Raw genomic sequence first — 18,819 nt, 5'->3', positions numbered from 1 at the left:
TTCCCACTTGGATTCTAAACACTGCTACATTCTCCCTGTGCTTCTGTGGTTTGGTTTTAATGTTTAGCACGTGCGCACGCACGTGTGTGTGTGTGTGCGATGAGTGGTGGGGATCTACTTTACGATCTTCTAAATGGACAACCAGTCACCCCAATACCATTGATTGAAAAGTCTGTTTCCCACTGCTCTGCAGAATCTCGGAAATTAAATTCCCAGATTTAAACCAGGGTCCATTTCTGGACTGTTTGTGCAGGTCATAAGGCTCCTTGCCCACTTCTGCCCCAGCGCCACACAACATGCACTGCTCAGAGCAGGCAAGGGAGGCCCTGCTCTTCTTTTTTAAAACTCTTGCATGGGGACTTCCCTGGCGGTCCACTGGCTGAGACTCCACGCTCCCAGCGCAGGGGGCCTGGGCTCAATCCCTGGTCAGGGAACTAGATCCCACATGCCGCAACTAATGATCCCGCGTGCTGCAACAAAGATCCCGAGTGCCACAACTAAGAGCCGGCGCAGCCTAAATAAATAAATATTAAACAAAAACAAAAACAAAAAATTCTTGCATGGCTTCTTTGGCAAGTAAAAAATTTTTAAATCTCTAGTTTTTCAAATTATGTTGTCACTCTGCAGTAATACACTGTCTTCTTTTGTCCTCACCGCATGGGCACCCAACCTGCTGCTCCATTCCCTGGAGAGCACCCACCAGGCCGCCTTGCTGTGTGTGGAGGGGCGTCCACCCGCCTGACCCCGGAGCCCACGGGACGCTGGCGGCGTCTGGCAGCTGAGCACCACTGAACTAATGCCAGACTGTTGACAGTATGTCTCCTCCCACTTGTGGGAATATTCCACCCTTCTCTCCGCACCCTCCCATGTGCGTGTCGAGGGGCTGTGTGGTTTGCAACCCACTCTGACAACAGCTGCCTTTAACCCGAGCTAACCGACACTGCTAATTCCCCTTCTGCCGCGTCTCCTGCTTTGTTGGTATTGCCTATTTTAGAGTCTTTCTCTGTCTTCCTCTTCTGGCTCGATCAGGTGCTCTTTCTAGCCCACTTCCCCTCCACTTGTTCAGAGGCAGTTCTCTTCCTAGTCTTGTGGTGTAATCAAAACCCACCAAGCCCACCTGAGCCTGAGGGTGACAACCATCTCCACCGGCTTCCTAACCAGCGCCGGGGATCTAGAACACTGACTCGCCAGCCACTCGAGGGGACCACGATCTCCAGCCTTCTTCAAGCTTCCGGATGACTGCAGCTCTGACTGGCGTCTTGGAATAACCTCACGAGAGACCCCGAGCCAGAGGCACACAGCTAAGCAGCTCCCAGACTCCTGACCTATAGAAACTGGGACAAAAATATTTATTATTGTTTCTGAGCTGCTGAAATCTGGAGACTTTTGTTATGCACTAACAGATAACTCATACACTGCCAGGAACGCTGTGTGCCTTTAAGATAACGTCTTCAAGATTCATGAAAAACTTTTCTTTTTTTCTAATTAGGATTGCCGTGAATTATTTATTTTGGGAAAATCTGGCAGGTTTAAAACATTAAATCTTCCCACCCGATAATATGATACAATTTTCCCCTTAGGAATTCTCTGCCATTTGTCACATTTTATAGTGTTCTTCGCATAGGCATCAAACGAGAACAGAGTTATTTCTAGGACATCGTAGTTTCTGTTGCTAAAGTGAGTGGATCCTTTTTGCTACTACATTTCCTGGTTGGTTATTTTTAGTGCATTGGAAACGATTAAGTTTTGAATGGTGAGCATATATCCAACTTTCCTCTTTCATTAGTGGTCTTTTAATTGCCCTGCGTGGATTTTCTAGGTAGACAGTATGCTAGCTACAGATGGTGGCTGCTGCAGGTATTCATGGTTCACTTCATTCTCCTGACTTCTGAGCAGGCTTCATGTGCCGGCTCGTCGTCATGGTGATGCCCTGCCTGCTGCTTGACGCTTCAGGAAACACACCCACTGTGGGCTCCTGCTGCTTGCCTTTGCCAGATTACAGAAGTGCCCATTTCTTCCTACCTTAGTAAGAATCGACAGATTTTGTTTTTTATTTTTTAAATTTTATTATTTATTTATTTATTTTTGGCTGCCTTGGGTCTTCGTTGCAGTGCGCGGGCTTCTCATTGCGGTGGCTTCTCTTGTTGCAGAGCACGGGCTCTAGGCGCGCGGGCTTCAGTAGTTGTGGCACGAGGACTCAGTAGTTGTGGCTCACGGGCTTAGTTGCTCCACAGCATGTGGGATCTTTCCGGACCAGGGCTCAAGCCCGTTTTCCCCTGCATTGGCAGGCGGATTCTTAACCACTGCGCCATCAGGGGAGTCCCCTCAATGTATGTTCATCAAGCACCTGCGACGTGCCGCGCACCCTCCTGGCGCTGGGGACAGAGCTGTGAGGAACGGAGGCCCTGCTGTCCTGGACGGGGTTACCCTTCGTGGTCGCGCAGTTTGCTGCTTGCTTCGATTCACTTCGTGCACGTCCAGGACTTGTCGACCTGTGCTTCAGTTAGATGGCGCGTCCTCTCCTTCCCTTTTCTCTTCCCCTCCTCCTCACGCAGCACTGGTGTCAGGGTGATGCTCCGGGCAGCGTGAACCTCATCGATGGGGAGGACTTGTTTCTTAGTTGCTTGGGGATGCCTACCCACAAATCCTTCATTAGGGAAGGTCCAGGCCCACTTTAGAAGTTCCTTTGTTATCAGTCTCTTCAGGTTTTTGAAAGTCAATTTGTAACACGGATTCCGATCATCACAGTTCGGGGTCCTTGCTTTCCTCCTCACTTGGCGAGACTTCACCGTGAAGGCCTCCCGCCGCCTGTGGGCACTGGCCCTGGGGGCTCGGGTCCCACTGGCCTCAGCTGGGTTTGGGACACTCCTGGGTCACCCCAGGCGAGGGGAGGGCTGAGCCCACCACAGAGGAGTCCCTGCAGCCAGCCCCCGGGCCTGCACACAAGGCCCCGTCCGTGGAAGGGCTGTCCCACCTTAGCCCGGCCTTAGGCACAGTTTAGTTTAAAACTAATGGTAACCACATGAGAAAAACGCAAAGGAAAATACATGAGAAAACCCAGGAATCCACTACCCAAAATGAGCAATGCTGTACTTGCTCCCGATCTTTTCCCCCAAGTAATAAAACATATTGATACGGTCTCGTGCAAGGTTCTTCTCTCCACCCCCAGTGAGGGAGGTGAGCTGGGAGCCCGGGTTTGCTCCCCACTCTCCGGTCCTGCCACCAGCAGATGTGGCCACAAACCACGCGAGGCACCAGGCTGGTCTCTGACGCAGGTAACCGGGGCCACGGGGTGCAAGTGCTCTTCCGCGTGCTCCTCCCTTAACCTGCTTTTGAGACGTTTCCCCGTGGACTTGCAGGGGCCAGTCCATCAACCGTCACTGCTGTGCTGCCCTCACCTGAACCAACAGCCCCGATGACCTCACCACCCCCACTGTGGGGACAGCAGGCTGGACACGTGGGCTCCTGCGGGGCACCTGGCGTCTCGCCTTCTCCAGGCGCTGCCTGGGGCCGCCCCAGAGCTCCCACCAGCAGGGGTGCTGGCTCCGAGCCCCGCATCTTGGCCAGAACTCTGGCCTCTCATGTTTTTGTCAACTGAACTTCATTGATTTCCCTGACATCAAATACCTTTTAGTTTTCTTTCTAGCCAGTGGGGACTCCCTTTCTGCGAAGGGACTGTGCATTCTGGGGACCATCTGCCTCTCCTGCAGGCGTGCGTGTGGTGTGTGTGGTGCGTGAAGTCTGTGGTGCTTGTGTGTGGTGTGTGTGTGGTGTGTGTGTGTGCATGTGTGTGTAAGGTGCCCCTCTGGGCCTCACACTGGCGCTCTGTCCGGTGTGGGTGTTGGGACAGGGATGGGCCTGGGGCTTCCTCAGGAAGGTGACTGGCGTTCAGGCTGTCTCCAGTGCAACCTACTGTTCCCGGCTGCCTAGGGTGTCCAGCCCAGACCGGCCCGAGCCCTGCAGGGCCAGCGGTTGGAGCACCAGGCCCAGCGTGGCCTTGCTCAGCCTCTCCCCTCTCCTTCTGGAACTTGTTCTGAAGTTCCCCTCCGGGCCTCTAGCCCTACTTCCACGCTCACCTGCGATTCATCTAAGCCTCTCGGTTAACTCAGCACCAGCCGTGCTCACCAGCCCTTCCCCCCGGGACAGGCCAGACCCTACTCATTACAGGAAGCTCCACTTCCGGGAGCTGGAATTTGTTTTGCTTCGCCCTGTTCCATCAAGTGATCTCTTGTTCCTTCTTTTTTTTTTTTCTTCCCTTTTTACATAGTTTTTTTACTGGGATAAAATGCACATAACATAAAATTTACCATTTTGACCATTTTTAAGTGTACAGCTCACTAGCATAAACACATTCACGTTGCTGTGCGACCATCACCAACATCATCTCCAGAACTTTCCATTTCCCCAACTGAGACTCTGTCTGCGTTAAACTCACTCCCCACCCCTCCTCCAGCCCCTGGCACCCACACTTCTACTTTCTGTCTCTAAATCTGACCCCTCTAGGGACCTAATGAGTGGACCATATAGTGTTTGTCCTTCTGTGTCTGGCTTATTTCACTCAGCATCATGTCCTCAAGGTCCATCCATGTTGTTGCATGTATCAAAATGTCTTTCCTTTTTAGGGCTGAGTTATACTCCCATTGTATGTCTTTACCACATTCATCCGTCAACGAACACTTGGTTTGCTTCTACCTTTTGGCTATTGTGAATAGTGCTACCGTGAACATGGATCTACAAGTACCTGTTTGTGTCTCTGCCTTGGATTCTTTGAGATATTTACTCAGAATTGGAATTGCTGGATCATGTGATAATTCTATGCTTAATTTTTTGAGGAACCTCCATACTGTTTCCCGTGGTGACTGTGCCATTTTACATTCCACCCAGCAGTGTACAAGAGTTCCGATTTCTCCACATCCTCACCAGCACTTGTCCTTTTTAAAAAAATTATTATTATAGCCATCCTAATAGGTGTGAAGTGGTATCTCACTGTGGTTTTGACTTGCATTGCCCTAGGACTAATGTAGTTGAGCATCTTTTCATGTACTTGCTGACCATTTGTGTATCTTTGGAGAAGTGTCTCTTCAAGTCCTTTGGCCATTTTTGAATCGAGTTATTGGTTTTGTTGTTGTTGTTGAGTTTTAGGAGTTCTCTATATATTAAGGATATTAAGCCCTTAGCAGACATGGATTTGCAAATACAGTTGACTCTTGAACAACGTGGCTTTGCACCACATGGGTCTCTGCTTATACACGGGTTTTTTTCAATAAATGTGTATTAGAGCATCGGTCCCCAACCTTTTTGGCACCAGGGACCGGTTTCGTGGAAGACAATTTTGCCCTGGGGGCGGGGAGGAGGGATGGTTCAGGTAGTAATGCCAGTGATGGGGCGTGGCGGATGAAGCTTCGCTCACTCACCGCTCACTCCCTGCTGTGCGGCCCAGTTCCTAGCAGGCCGCGGACTGGTAGTGGTTAGGGTTAGGATGTGGAACTTCAAATACAGAGGGCCAACTATAAAGTTTTACTCAGATTTTTGACTGCTGGGCAGGGGGTCGGTGCCCCTAACCCTCAAGTTGTTCAGGAGTCGATTATGCTTTCTCCCATTCCGCGTGTTGACTTTTCCCTCTGTTGGCGGTGTCCTTTGATGATCAAAAGTTTTTAATTTTGATGAAGCCCAATTCATCTATTTTTACTTTTGTCGCCTGTGCCATTGGTGTCATATCCAAGACATCATTGCCAAATCCAGCGTCAGGATGTTTCCCCCTGTTTTCTTCTAGGAGTTTTATAGGTTTAGTTCTTACATCTATGTCTTTGATCCATTCTGAGTTAATTTTTTCACGTGGCATTAGGTAAGAGTCAAACTTCATTCTTTTCCTTGTAGATATCCAGTATTCCCAGCACCGTTTGTTGAAAAGACAGGGAATTCCCTGGTGGTCTAGTGGGTAGGACCCTGTGCTCTCGCTGCCAAGGGCCTGGGTTCGATCCCTGGTCAGGGTACTAAGGTCCCACAAGCCACGTGGCATGGGCAAAAAAAAAACCCCCAAAAAACAAAAAAAACACCTTCTGCCATTGAACAGTCTTGGCAACCTTGTCAATTATTATTATTTTTTAATAGTTTATTACAAAAAGTTTATTATATTCATAAATTATAAGAGAAAAAACAATGAAGTCATTTCCGAAGATGTCAAAAAGGGACTTAATATAATTTAACAGGCATTTCTAATTCAATAAAAGTTATTAGCGTATTACAACAAAAAGAATATAAGAGAAACTAAAAGCAACATTAGATTAGATTAACAGTGAAACACTAGCAGCCATTCCATTGAAGTCAGGAAGAAGACAATTATACTCACCATCACTGCTATTTAAATCATGCAGGAAATCAATTTAATAGGCCAACTAAAAAACATTCTAAAAATATTAGAAGAAACAAACTTTTCACTATTTTCAGATGTTATCATTGTCTTCCTAAAAATTTCAAGAAAATGAACTGGGAGAGGACTTCCCTGACAGTCCAGTGGTAAAGAATCCACCTTACAGTGCAAGGGACACGGGTTCATCCCCTGGTCAGGGAACTAGGATCCCACATGTCGTGGGGCAACTAAGCCCACGCGCCACAACTAGAGAGCCTGTGTGCCTCAAACTACAGCGCCCACGTGCTCTGGAACCCACACACCACAACCACAGAGCCCACGTGCCCTGGAGCCTGAACACGACAACTAGAAAGAAGCCTGCATGCCTCAACAAACAGCCTGTGTGCCACAACGAAATATCCTGCATGCCACAGCTAAGAGACCCAACACAGCCAAAAATAAATAAAATAAATAAATATCAAAAAAGAAGTTAACTTGTTTTTTTTAAAAGAAAATGAGCTGGTAAATTATTAGAAAAATAAGAGTTTAGTATAGTAGCAAATTAGAAAATAAATATTCTGAAATAAGTAGCTTTCTATATACTGGCAACAGACAGAAATATAACTGAGAAAAATCCATTCACAGTTGTGACAATAAAGCAGTCAAATATCTAGGAGTAAGTGTAAATTGAAAATAAATGAATAAAGTCTATATGAAGAAAACTGTTCAACATTGCTGAAGAACAGAGAAGAAAACCTGAACATATGGAGTGACATACCATGTTCATAGATGAGGAAATTCGATATTGTCAAGATGTCAATTTTCCCCCAAGGAGATTTTTAAATTCAAAGCAATTCCATTAAACATATTCTACATTTGAAATAGTGAAAATGTATAATCTACATAAAAGATGAAAACAGTGCAATAAACATTTGTACACCCCTCACCTCAATTTACCAGTCGTTAGCATCTTGCCACCTTTACTTCACCTCAACTAATTTATTTTCTGAACGTTTCGAATGTAAGTTGCAGACAGCAATGTCACTTTGCCCCTGAATACTTCAACATGCATCTCCTAAGAATTAAGGCATTCTGACACAGCCATACTCATCAGTTTCACACTTGAGACAGTTAACAGTAATCCTATAGTTCCACCAGCAACAGTGCTTGTCAAATTTTACTACACATGTGAGCCACCTGGGGATCTTGTCAAAATGCAGATTCTGATTCAGTGGGTCTGGAGTGATGGCTGAGGTTCTACATTTCTAACAAGTTACAGAAGGATGATGATGAGGCTGGTCTGGCAGAACACACTTGGAGTTTCAAGGATCAAATATTGTTCCTTCTCTACCCCCTTCCCAGGTTATCCCTCCTCTCTCCTCCTTTAAAGAAGGAACCATTATCTTAAACTTGGTGTCGTTTATTCCTATGCAAGTTTTCATACACTTATTAGATATAGGCATCCCTTAACTATACACAGTATGTTTTCCATATTTTTTAACTTTACATACGGTTTCACATTGAACATATTCTTGGGCAACTTGCTATCTTCATTCAGCATTATGTGAGGTTTATCCATGTTGATAAATGTAGTTCTGAGCCATTCATTTTAACTTCAACAAATCTTCCCCAAGGAGATATGGCTGGTGGGTAGGCTGGCTGCAGAGAACGCGCAGAAGTGTGGTGATGGAGGAGTTGGGATTTGGAGTTGGACATTAACCAGGCTGCTTCATTTTCCATTGTGAGGTTGTAATTCACAAACAGCCTAGCTTATACAGTTCTGGAGGTGGGAATTCCAACGGCAAGGCTCCAGAATATTTGATATCTGGTAAGGGCCTGCTTCCTTGTTCATACATAGCCGTCTTCTTGCTGTGTCTTAATGTGGCAGAAGGGCCCTTGTCAGTTATTTTGACTTTGCTCATGGTGTATATTTTGCCTTGATAGTGGGGTTTTTTTGTTTGTTTCTCTCATGTGGTTAAATGTATCTCTCTTTGCTTTTATGGCTTCTGGACTTTGAGGCTTGGTTAGAAAGGCTGCCCCTACTCCACGGTTATAAAGGGATTTGCCCAGGGTTTCTTCTAGTACTTTTATGGTTTTATTCTTCTACATTTAAAACGTTGACACATGTGGAGCTCATCCTGGTACTCTGTGAGAGGTATGGCTACAACTTACTTTCTTCTAGGCAGCTGCACAGTGTCCCGGCGTCAATCAAAAACAACACCTCGAGGCTTCCCTAGTGGCGCAGTGGTTGAGAGTCCGCCTGCCGATGCAGGGGACGCGGGCTCGTGCCCCAGTCCGGGAAGATCCCACATGCCGCGGAGCGGCTGGGCCCGTGAGCCATGGCCGCTGAGCCTGCGCGTCCGGAGCCTGTGCTCTGCAATGGGAGAGGCCACAACAGCGAGAGGCCCGCGTACAGCAAAAAAAAAAAAAAAAAAAAAAAAAAACACCTCCTCTCCCCCACAGCCACGGATTTGAGGGGCCATCTTCAGCCCACGGTAAGTGTCTGCAGGCATGTGGGTCAATTTCTACATTTCCTATTCCGCACTGTGGCTCATGCATCCCATGACAGGACACTAACGCCTTGATAATCGAAGATTTGTGATATGAATTCATGTGAGAGCGGAACCTATTCTCGCTTATTTTTCTAGTTGACCAATTTGCCAAATTGAAAAGGGAAGATGAGCTTTTAGCAACTCTTATCGTTGATGACACTGAGCTGTGAAGCACCTAGGGAGAACCCTCTGTGCTGGTGAGTCTTCCTCTCCAAGAACATGGTGTCTTCCCCCCCGCCAAGTCTCTTGGTAATGCCCTGGAGTGCTTTAAAGTTTCTCTCAAATAGGTGTGCACTACTTCCTGTTAAGTTTATTCCTGTTGTCCAATGTGCCTTTTCCACTCGTTTATCTTCTAGAGTCTGTTTACGTCTACGCAGACTACTGATCTCCGAGCGGTCGTCTGCACTCTCTTCCCGGACCCTCTGCTGTGGACGGATCCCAGCCCACTCTCCTGTGCGGGCGGGCACAGTCCCGCGTCTCCCGTGATGCCGGCATCACCTCCTCCCCACGTGCTCACGTTCTCCACCTCCCTGGCTCAGCTGCGTGGGCCAATGTGTCCAAGGTGGCACAGGTCACCTCGGGGATGGTGACACACCTCCAGCTCCGCTCTGCTCTGCCTGGCACTGTAGTTCTTCTCACTCCTTGTTTTCCCAGGTGTTTTGCTCTCCTTCATGACAGAGATCTTCCCCGAATGTCTGGTGCCCTTGGCTGTTAATTCGTGTTTAAAGCGGGGACTGGGGCTTCCCTGGTGGCACAGTGGTTAAGAATCCACCTGCCGATGCAGGGGACACAGGTTCGAGCCCTGGTTCGGGAAGATCCCACATGCCGCGGAGCAACTAAGCCCGTGCGCCACAACTACTGAGCCTGCGCTCTAGAGCTCGTGAGCCACAACTACTGAGCCCATGTGCCTAGAGTCTGTGCTCCGCAACAAGAGAAGCCACCACAATGAGAAGCCCATGCACCGCAACGAAGAGTAGCCCCCGCTCGCCACAACTAGAGAAAGCCTGCACACAGCAACGAAGACCCAACACAGCCAAAAATAAATAAATTTTAAAAAAAGAAAAGAAAAGAAAAATAAAGCAGGGACTGACAGTTGATAGCAACGTGGGCAGACTGGGGCTTGGTAGCTGGGGCAGCTTCCTGTTTCTGTGGCCTCAACCATGCAGCTGGGAGCTGACCCTCCAGCTCTGCCCACCCCGTGGCCACCCACTGGAATGTGGTTGCCACCTCCTGTTGGCCGGCCCTCCAGCCCAGTTCTGTCCTGTGGGTTCCTGCCTCCCTCAGAGCCCTCTGCAGTCGTTTCAGTGGGACGCCTCAGAAGCAGAAAGGCACAGGTTTGCTCAGCTTTCTGTGTGAGGCTGGACGTCTGCAGACCCTTGTCAGGGGAGGTCTTCTCAGACCTAGGCCTCAGCCCGAGGTCGCTGCCCTTCTGTGAGCAGGTGTCCCCACCATGTGGGGTGCTGGGACCCTGCAGTGACCACTGCAGATGAGGGCGGCTGGAAAGGGCAGGGACCAAGGGACTGGTAGGGCTGGTAGGGCCCACCTGTGCCAGCCGGGCTTGTCCCTGAAAGACGATGCCTGAGAAGGCCGAGGTGTGGGGAGGTCCCGAGGAAGAGCCTTCCGTGCCAAGGGTGCACCAGGAAGGGACAAAGAGGATGAACACCCTGCAGGACAGAGAGACGGCAGCCTGGTGCGCCCATCAAGGCCACAGCAAGTGGCTGACATCGCCCAAGGGCTGGCAGCAGTGGAGGGAAGAGGCAGGATGACACCGGAGGAGCGGCCAGGGTGTGGGGGACACTGCAGGTGACTCCGTGCCCCCAAGTCAGAAACCTGGAAGTCTGCGGAGAGGGGTCTGCACCCCTTCCCCACCGCCCCAGAAGCCCCTCTCCTCTGTGCCACCTCCTGCCTCCCAGCCTCATCCCCACACACCCCTTACCCACAGGGGCCCTCACCTCCCTGAACTGCAAACTTGGCAGGTCGCCCCTGCTCAGGAGCCGCCCGGCCCCTCCATCGGCAGGTGCGCGGTGGGATGGCCCCATGCCCCGGCCCCTCCCGCGGAGTCCTTGCCCCCGACAGGTACACGCTTGTGTGTTCTATGTCCTAGCTGGCCCATCCTGAGATGTCGGCCTCATGGAAGCAGAGGCGCGGCTGGTTTCCGGCAAGGGCACAGCTGGTAGGGCACATGGAGCCCGCTTTCCTTCTCCGCCACCTTTTCACGTAAACCTTTGACCTCGAGAACACCCACGCAGACGGGTCGAAGCACACAGCTCCACGGGCTCCACTGAGCCTGGCCTGCCACAACCCGGATCCATCTAGCCTGGCCTTGACCCTGACGCCCAGGGAACAATACAGAACTCCTGGGGGCGTGGCTTCTGTTGCTTGCGAAGCGCCCCCGGGGCCAGAGGAGCTGTGTCCTGTCCCCTCGCGGCTGCACGGGACCGAGCAGCCGCCCACCCACTGGGTTGGGAGGCAGGCAGAGGTACCTCCAGACTGGGGCTGTCGCAAAGCAAAGCCTCCAGAAACATTGTGGCCAGACTCTGGTTGACAAGTTCTCCTGCTGACTGCCCGCCTACCTGGTCAGTAGGACACCATCCCTGCTCTGCGGGCAGAGCTCCCCCTGACTGGGATCTCTCCGCTCAGTGGCGCCCGGGGTTGGGTTGGCCGGCAGAGGGGCAGAGCCCACAGCTGTGGGGGACAGGAGGGGCCACGCCCACCTTGGTGCCCACCCAGGCTCTGGGAAGAGAATGCTGACGCTCTGCATGGCCCCCAACCCAGCACCTGCTTCTTATCAGACGCTGTTTGTTTGGCCCTCCCCCAGCTCGAGAGGCCCCTCTCCACCCACACCTCCCCGGCCAGTCCCTGGGGTTTCCAGAGAGGAGCCCGGGGGCCCAGAGGCCACAGCCCGCTTCAGCTTACCCAGTCCTGAGTCTGCAGCACGTGCTGACTGCTGCTCGGGGCCCTGGGCTGGCCCCAGGCCACCTCTGGGCTTGGTGGAGCCGAGGGCTGCCCGTTCTCTTGGGACGGCTGCGACTCTGGCATCTTCCCCAGGAAGGCCTTAAACAAACGCTTCCCGCTGTCCATCTCCAGCCCCTTGGGGGGCTCGCCTGCACCTCTGGGGCTCTGGGGGTAGGTGCCCACGGCTACCTGGGCCCCTCGGGCAGAGGGAGGCCGCGTCAGGATCTGCGGGGCTCATCTTCCAGCCACTGCCCAGACAGTGCTGGGTGGGCCTCAGCCAGGGACACCCAGCAGGGTCGACCCCCTTGGGTGTCCTGGGTCCCCAGCTCCTAGAGCCATTCTTCTCCACATGGTCAACCCAGGCCGGAGCAGCTGGGCCGCCGCCCTGCCCGGCCTCCTGCAGGCTCCCCCAGGGACGCCCCCTCTCCCACCGAGGCTCCAGCCGCAGCTCCAGCTCCTTGGATGTGCCCCCAGACGGCCCAGGTGCGTCTCCTCAGGACCCTGCCTGCGGGGCGCACTGAAGGCGCGGAACGACCAGGCGAGAAAGAAGGGCCCCCCCAGCTCTCCCCGTCTCCCTCCTCCCGACCCCTCACCTCGACGCCCCCCCCGGCCACACCCCAAGGTCCAGGCTCTGCGCCCCCCGCCCGCACGACCACGCGTGAAGACGCCGCAGCAGACGGCAGCCGGCCCCTCTCCACTCCATGGGGTCTGGGGATGAGGAGTTCGCTGAGGGGTGGCAGGGCAAGGGTCATGGGGACACACGGCGAGCGTCAGAGGGAAGCATGGGAGGCGGCGGTCAGCGGGGGAGGGGCGGGATACACTACAGGTACGGAGGTGGGGGTGAGGTGGGGTACACAAGGGGTGCAGGGGTGGGGAAAGGGCGAGGTACACAACCCATGGGAGCGGGGGTGGGGAGTGCACACTACGGGGACGGGGCGGGGTACACTGGGTGGGGGCGGGGCGGGGCACACTACGGGTGCGGGGGCGGGCCCATCGTGGTGGGAGGGTCAAAGGGTGGGGCCCACAGCAGTTCTGGAAGGCCCGAGGGGGCGGAGTCGAGCCCCACGAACTTCCGCTTCGACAGGCTCCGCCCTGCCGTTTCCGCTTCCGGCCCGTTTCCGTGCCTGCGTCCTGGGCTCGGTTGTCAGGGCCGACCGGGCTTCCGCTCGCCACGCGGACCTGGTTCCACCCCGGAGTCCATGGCCCGGGGCTTCATCTCAGGCTCTCGAGGAGTCCCGGCCCCGCACCGCTCGGAGGGGCTCGCCTCGCAGACGCCCCCAGCCGTCCGCGCCCTGACCCCAGGCCCCCTTGGGTCCCCGCCTCGCGTGGGGGCCTCGGAGCGCCGGCCCGCGACGTGCGGGCGGAGCTCGCGCCTGGACGGATGGAGGGGCCGAGGCTGCTCGAGAGGAATCACACAGCAGGCGAGGGAGGGCCTGGGAGTGCTCCCCGCGTTTATTAGTGTCGCATCAGCACCTTAAAATACTCCACGTGGTCACATAACGTGAGATTAGAATCTGTTTTCCAAAAACGCTATTTACATTAATCCTGTTTTCCATTAAAAAAAAAAAAAAACCTAGCAACACGTACATCCTAGAAACCAAACAATGCACAAAGAACTGGACGGGGGATCTGCAGGAACGCACGGCGGCACCCCTTAGCCTCCCCTGGGGGAGGGACCCCCAAGCCCAGTCCTCAGGCCCCTGCCAAGGACTTATCTTCCTCTCCACCGGAGGACAGAACCGGTCTCGGGAGGGGGTCAAGGAACAGGTGTAGGGGTCAGTCAACTGGCCTTTGGGAGCAAGTGACCCGATCTTGTCATGAGGAACCTGTTCTGGGACAAAGGCCAGTCAGGTCTTCATATCTGGGAGCGAGGACAGGGCAGCCTGGCCCTGGCTGCTCTGATCTGCCTGCCGCTGCATGGAGACCTTTGGTTCTGGGCCCAGAGTCCCTCTCCTTCCGGATCTGCAGCTGTCATGACTCTGACTCGGGACACCGGCCTGCATGCCCTGAGGAGATGGGGACCCAGGGGACCAACACGAGGAGGGAGAAGCAGTGGCCCGGATACAGGGCTGGAGCTCACCTCCACGGGACCTCAGCGAGGGCAGAGCCTGCCCACACCATGCCACCAGGCCCACGAGGAGCCTGGCCTCACCCGAAGGTGACTGGTGGCTTAACCTTTGAGTCTTAGGGACCACTGGTCACCCAATGGGCTGAAAACCCCTGCTCCTGTCCTGTGGGTCATGGTCTGGGGCCCGTGTTCCTCACATGCCCCCACCGCCCTCCATGTGCTCACGGCTGCACTGGCTCAGTCACAGACAGCTTTGGCTTCTGCATCACCTTCCTCCCAGGGACAAAGTGCTTTTGTATGTATCCTCAGAACAGCTCCATGAGGTAGGCTGGGGAAACGTGACCATCCCCGTTTAGCCGATGGGGAAACCGAGGCACCGGCGTGAGCAAAGCCCAGGTCTCCAAGTCAGTTATGGTGGTCGGGGCCATCTGCACGACCTCCTGGGCCCATGAACAGTGTGGCCGGTGGGCCCCGTGGCACTGGACAGACCACAACTGGGCTCTGCAGGCCCAGCGGCACAGGGTGGAGGTGCTGGGTGTCTTCTCCTTGTGGGTACAAGGCCACAGGGAGGTGTGAGGACAGCTCACAGTTGGGATGGATGGGACGCCCCCGTTGGCCCTTCTTCTAAAACTAGCTCTGCAGCTGGAAAGCTAAGTCAAGGGTGTGTCACCTGCACCTCCTTCCTGTTGAGTGTGACCTTTGGAAACTTGAGCAGTAACCAAGGCCCTGAGGCCAGTGGCGGGAACGAGAGTGGGGAGGCTCAAGGTCCCCAGGCTGCTTCTGGGTGTAGCCGCAGGTAGATGCTGCACAGGCCGCCCAAGGGGTCCTCAGCTCAGTGGCCTGCACCCTCACCCAGGTCCTTCCCAGGGAGGGGCAGGGGCCCTGGTCCAAGGTCATGTCCAAATTCTGTCTGCCAGCTAAGTCCAAGGCCCTCAGCCATGGACACTCGGACCCTGTACAGCCACCTGGGGGAGGTAAGCAGGTAGTCACAGGTAAAAATAACAGGCCATCTTCCATCCACCAAGCGGGACCCCTCTGTGCCACGGGCTGTTGGTGAGGCCTGTCCCAGAAGAGCGGGAAAGGCCTGCAGCCTGTCTGCATTTGGCACTGTTTCTGAGCACAGCATGTGTGGCTCTCGGCCCTAGGAAACTGGGCTCACAGCCCCCTGGGTGGGTCACCACGGTCCTACAGCCACAGCTGCCAAGGGGCAGGAGCTGGGGGGCTCTTCCTGTGGAGCACTGGGATGCAGGCCTGTGGGGGAGTGGGAGGACTGGCAAGGACCCTGGCCTCAGGTGGAGGGTGGGCTTGCCCCCCACTCTGCGGGGACCCAGACGCTAAACCCCTCCGTCCTGAGGAGCCTGGCCTAGAGGTGGGGCCCCAGCTTCACCCACAGCCCCAACGGGGCTCGGCCCCTATGGTCTGGCCGCCTTGTCTGAGCTCTTACTGGCCACATTAGTGTTGCAGATGACAAACACCTGGCTGCCTGGCCAAACACCTCCCAGCCAGCAGGGGGGCTGGGGTGGGGGCAGGAGGTGGCAGCTGCGGAAGCCACTGTGCCCACTAAGCTTGGGGCGGGCGCAACTCGGAGAAGCAGAGCGGCGCCGCGGGGACGGCCGGGGGGAGCAGTGGGTGTGGGGGGCTGGGACCCCGGGCAGCACAGCTGGCTCTGCCTTAGCCCTAAGGGGCTGTTGGGGCTTCAGAAGAGCAACGTCTGTTTGGCAGCTACATTGCAACATGTATTTGAAAGCATTAAAAATATCCGCTACTATAAAACCGCCACTGCCCCCTGTGGCTGGAGTTTACTGCGATCCACGAGTGGGCGGTGCTGGGGCATCTCTTGGCTGGTTGGTGGCTGGGGCCCAGGGCTGGGCTGACTGACCCGACTAGCCTCTGTTCCGCCCAGGACGCCCCCGACAGAAGGCTGGCCTTTGGCCTCTGGCCACCCAGCTCGGTGCCTGGGCACACAGGCAGCCTGGGGTGCGGGGGGCCGCCCGCCGGACCCTGGCTCCGAGGAAGCAGAGTCCTGGCTTTCAGCAAGGACAGGACACAAGGGCAAGAACCCTTCCTGTTGGGGGGGCTGCGTGGGGGGAGTCCTGAGGCCACAACACACCTTCCACGATTCTCAAGTTCAACACTGTCCGCCTGACCTCCCACCCCTGCCGGAACGTTCTGGTTAATAAGCAGAGCAGTTATGGGGTCCCGGTGGGGGGCTGCCCCGTTAGTTTCCAGGTAGTGAGCATGTTCATACTTAAGACTGTTTTTCTCTGGGTTTTTAAGGGTCTGTCTCTGCAGTAAACTGAAATGTTAACAGAAAAGCAGCTGGGCCCTCCCGGCGCTCGGCCATCGCAGGGCTGCAGGGCGGGGGGCCGGCGCGGCCCCTTGGCAGGCGGGGCTAAAAGGTGGACTTGGAGTGTCCGAAGATGCAGATGGGGAAGTGCTTGACGTGGGAGGACCACTGGGCCGCCAGCTGGAAGAACTTGACGTCGTTCCACTCCACACCGTCGATGAGGACTGTGGGGACACAAGACACCTGACCCGCCGGCCCCCCCTCCAGGCCGCGGCGCAGAATGGGGCTGCAGGGCCTGACGCCTCCGGGGACTCCCAGGCTCCCAGGCGACACTCGCTGGTTCTCAGTGGCCCCGTAGGAGGAGGTCTGGGACGGCCCAGCCCACCTTGCTGACCTTCCTGCCAGCTGCCCAGCACCGCCCCCACGGCCAGCCCCTGCCCGACGTCAGGGGGGCTGCTTGTCCACAGCCCCTCCGCCTCAGCAGGGGTCTGCAAACCCAACTGAAAACACTCTCCACTGAAACCGGAAAATCAACAGAGGCAGGCAGACGCGAGCTCATGAGAAAAGAAAAATCTCGAGAGCTCCATGTTCTGTTAGTTGCAGAGTATCTTCTATAGAAAGTCTGAGATAAAGCACAAAGGACTGAGAAGTTACTTCTCAGAACTGGAAAAGCCATTGCACGCACACAAATTGCCTCATCCACGTGTGTTCAAAGCTTAAACTACGTAATATGACTTCATAGCAAACAAAAGCATTTCCTGAGGTGAACTTAGAAAAGCCACCCAGCTCGGCTCTGGTTTACTTCCATATCCTACCCCCCCACACACTCCCGCTGGGGGACAGAGAGAAAGACAGAGAAAGACAGAGAGAGGGAGGGAGGGAGGCAGTGCTCACCTCGCAGCATGTTCTGCTGGTGCTTGGCGGTGCAGATGAGACGGCTGATACCCTCAATGCACTGGCTTTTGGACTCCACATCCTTGTCCTTGGTTTTCTTGGGCAAAAACATCACTAGGAGGAAAAGGGGCTGTGCTGTCCTCCCGTTGTCCCTCAGGGATGGGGGGGGTAGCAGGGGCTGTGGGCTCACCTCGGCCCTTGGACCCTGCTCATCTGGACCCCCTTCCGCACGGACCCTGCCTGCCACCGCCCGCCCACCAGGAGGCCTTTGCCCGGGGGCTCTGGTCAGAAGCGGCCCCCAGGCCTGTGGTGCCCTCAGGGCCTGCCCGGCGGCCCCTTCGATTGTCCCGACAGCCAGCCCGCCTCCCCACCTCACCCTTCTTGTTCTTCTCCTTGGTGACCACGGTCATGGACATGGTGGGCGTGGCCGCAGCCTCGCCGCTGCTGGGCAGCCTGCTGACCTGGAGAGACCGGAAGGTGCACTTGAGTGTGTTTTTGGTGGTGGGCGGGTCCTTCCTCTCCGCATCTCGCTTCCTGTCTGCGGGCTGGGCTGCCGTCCAGTAATCCACCTGCAGCCCCATCAGCTCGGCGCCGACGCCCTGGCTGTGAAAGACGAGGGAGGCTCACCCCTCCGTCCTCAGCGGGTGACGGCAGCACCCCCGTGGCTGGCACAGACGAGGCGGCGCCCGCTGGTGCCTGTGCTGCCCCATGTCGGGGGACCGCGGGCAGCGGCTGAGGACGGAGGGGAGCTCGGGGCCCAGAGCCCGCTGGCGGGCCGTCCTGGTCTCCTGGGGTAGCCCCGTCTGAGCCCGTGGCTCCAGCGTCGTCACGATGCTGGGGTCACCTAGGAGTGTCCAGACGTGCCGCCCGCCCACGCTGCCGCTTTGTCTGGAGGACCCAGGCCAACCGCCCCCTTGGAGGTGCGGCCTCAGGGCCCAAGTCCTCCCCGACCCTGGGGCAGTCCTGCCTGGGTGAGTTCTGCTCACAAGAGCCCTGAAGGCAGCCGACAGGGGCTGCGGACCCCCCACCCACTGTCCCCGTGCCTTCTACTCACATCTGAGTTTCCAAAATCCCCTCTGTGTGCAAAGCACCCCGTATTTATACTCTGTAGTTCCTGTCCCTAGGAAGGCAGGGGCTGGGGCGAGGTGGGGAGACACCAGGCCAGGACTGAGCAGTCCAGCGCCCCGACTCGACTTGTCTGATGAGCCTGGGTCGACACCACCACGGCCCCTGCAGGGCCGCTGAGCCCACCTTCCGCCCTGACCCTCTGCTTCCTGGCACCCCAGGGTATGCCCAGGGACCACGAGGAACTGCCAGTGTTCTCAGCACAGTCCCTGCTGCGCTGGGGGGACGGATGGCGTGAGCTGGTGGGCAGCGTCCGCCCACATGGCTGCATTTACCTGGGGGAGGACAGGCCCCCGCTCACCGACGGGGAGGAGGGCGGGGTGGGTGAGGCCTCCTTGGCCGCGGGAGATGTGGACGGCGGGGTGGACGAGAGTGCGCTGGAGCCCGAGGGGGCCGCGTCATCTGAGTCACCTTGGGAAGGAGTCGGGGGCCAGTGCTGAGCTCCCCTGCTGCTCTGCCCCAAGCCCTCTGGACCCAGACACGGCAGGGAGGCCAGGCAGCTGTGGGCTGGGTGGGGGCGTGTGTGGGAAGCGGGAGACCCCTCCCCCGCCTCCCACTTAGGCTGAGGGGGAGCTGTCAGGCCTCCAGG

At 55.6% G+C, this 18,819-nt stretch overlaps 1 protein-coding gene across 3 annotated transcripts in view; it reads right to left on the bottom strand.

The window, feature by feature from the left end:
* Window positions 1–13,282: 13,282 nt before the first annotated feature.
* Window positions 13,283–18,819, bottom strand: part of PACS2 (phosphofurin acidic cluster sorting protein 2) — a 63,021-nt gene continuing 57,484 nt past the window's right edge. For 2 of the 3 annotated variants that reach the window (XM_081230360.1, XM_081230361.1), the window contains exons 21-24: window positions 18,506–18,641; window positions 17,482–17,708; window positions 17,106–17,219; window positions 13,283–16,435 (exon numbers count right to left, since the gene is read on the bottom strand). In XM_081230360.1, coding sequence (XP_081086486.1) covers window positions 16,317–16,435; window positions 17,106–17,219; window positions 17,482–17,708; window positions 18,506–18,641 — 596 coding nt within the window. In that variant the 3' untranslated portion in view covers window positions 13,283–16,316. Of the gene's footprint in view, window positions 16,436–17,105; window positions 17,220–17,481; window positions 17,709–18,505; window positions 18,642–18,819 lie in introns of those variants that run through there. The other variant, XM_081230362.1, reaches the window with a different exon arrangement.

This window comes from Mesoplodon bidens (genome assembly GCF_964165515.1).
Source record: "Mesoplodon bidens genome assembly, chromosome: 3".
Lineage (NCBI taxonomy): Eukaryota > Metazoa > Chordata > Mammalia > Artiodactyla > Ziphiidae > Mesoplodon > Mesoplodon bidens.
Note: the sequence above shows the minus strand (reverse complement) of the source record. Positions and strands in the feature narration are given on the sequence as shown.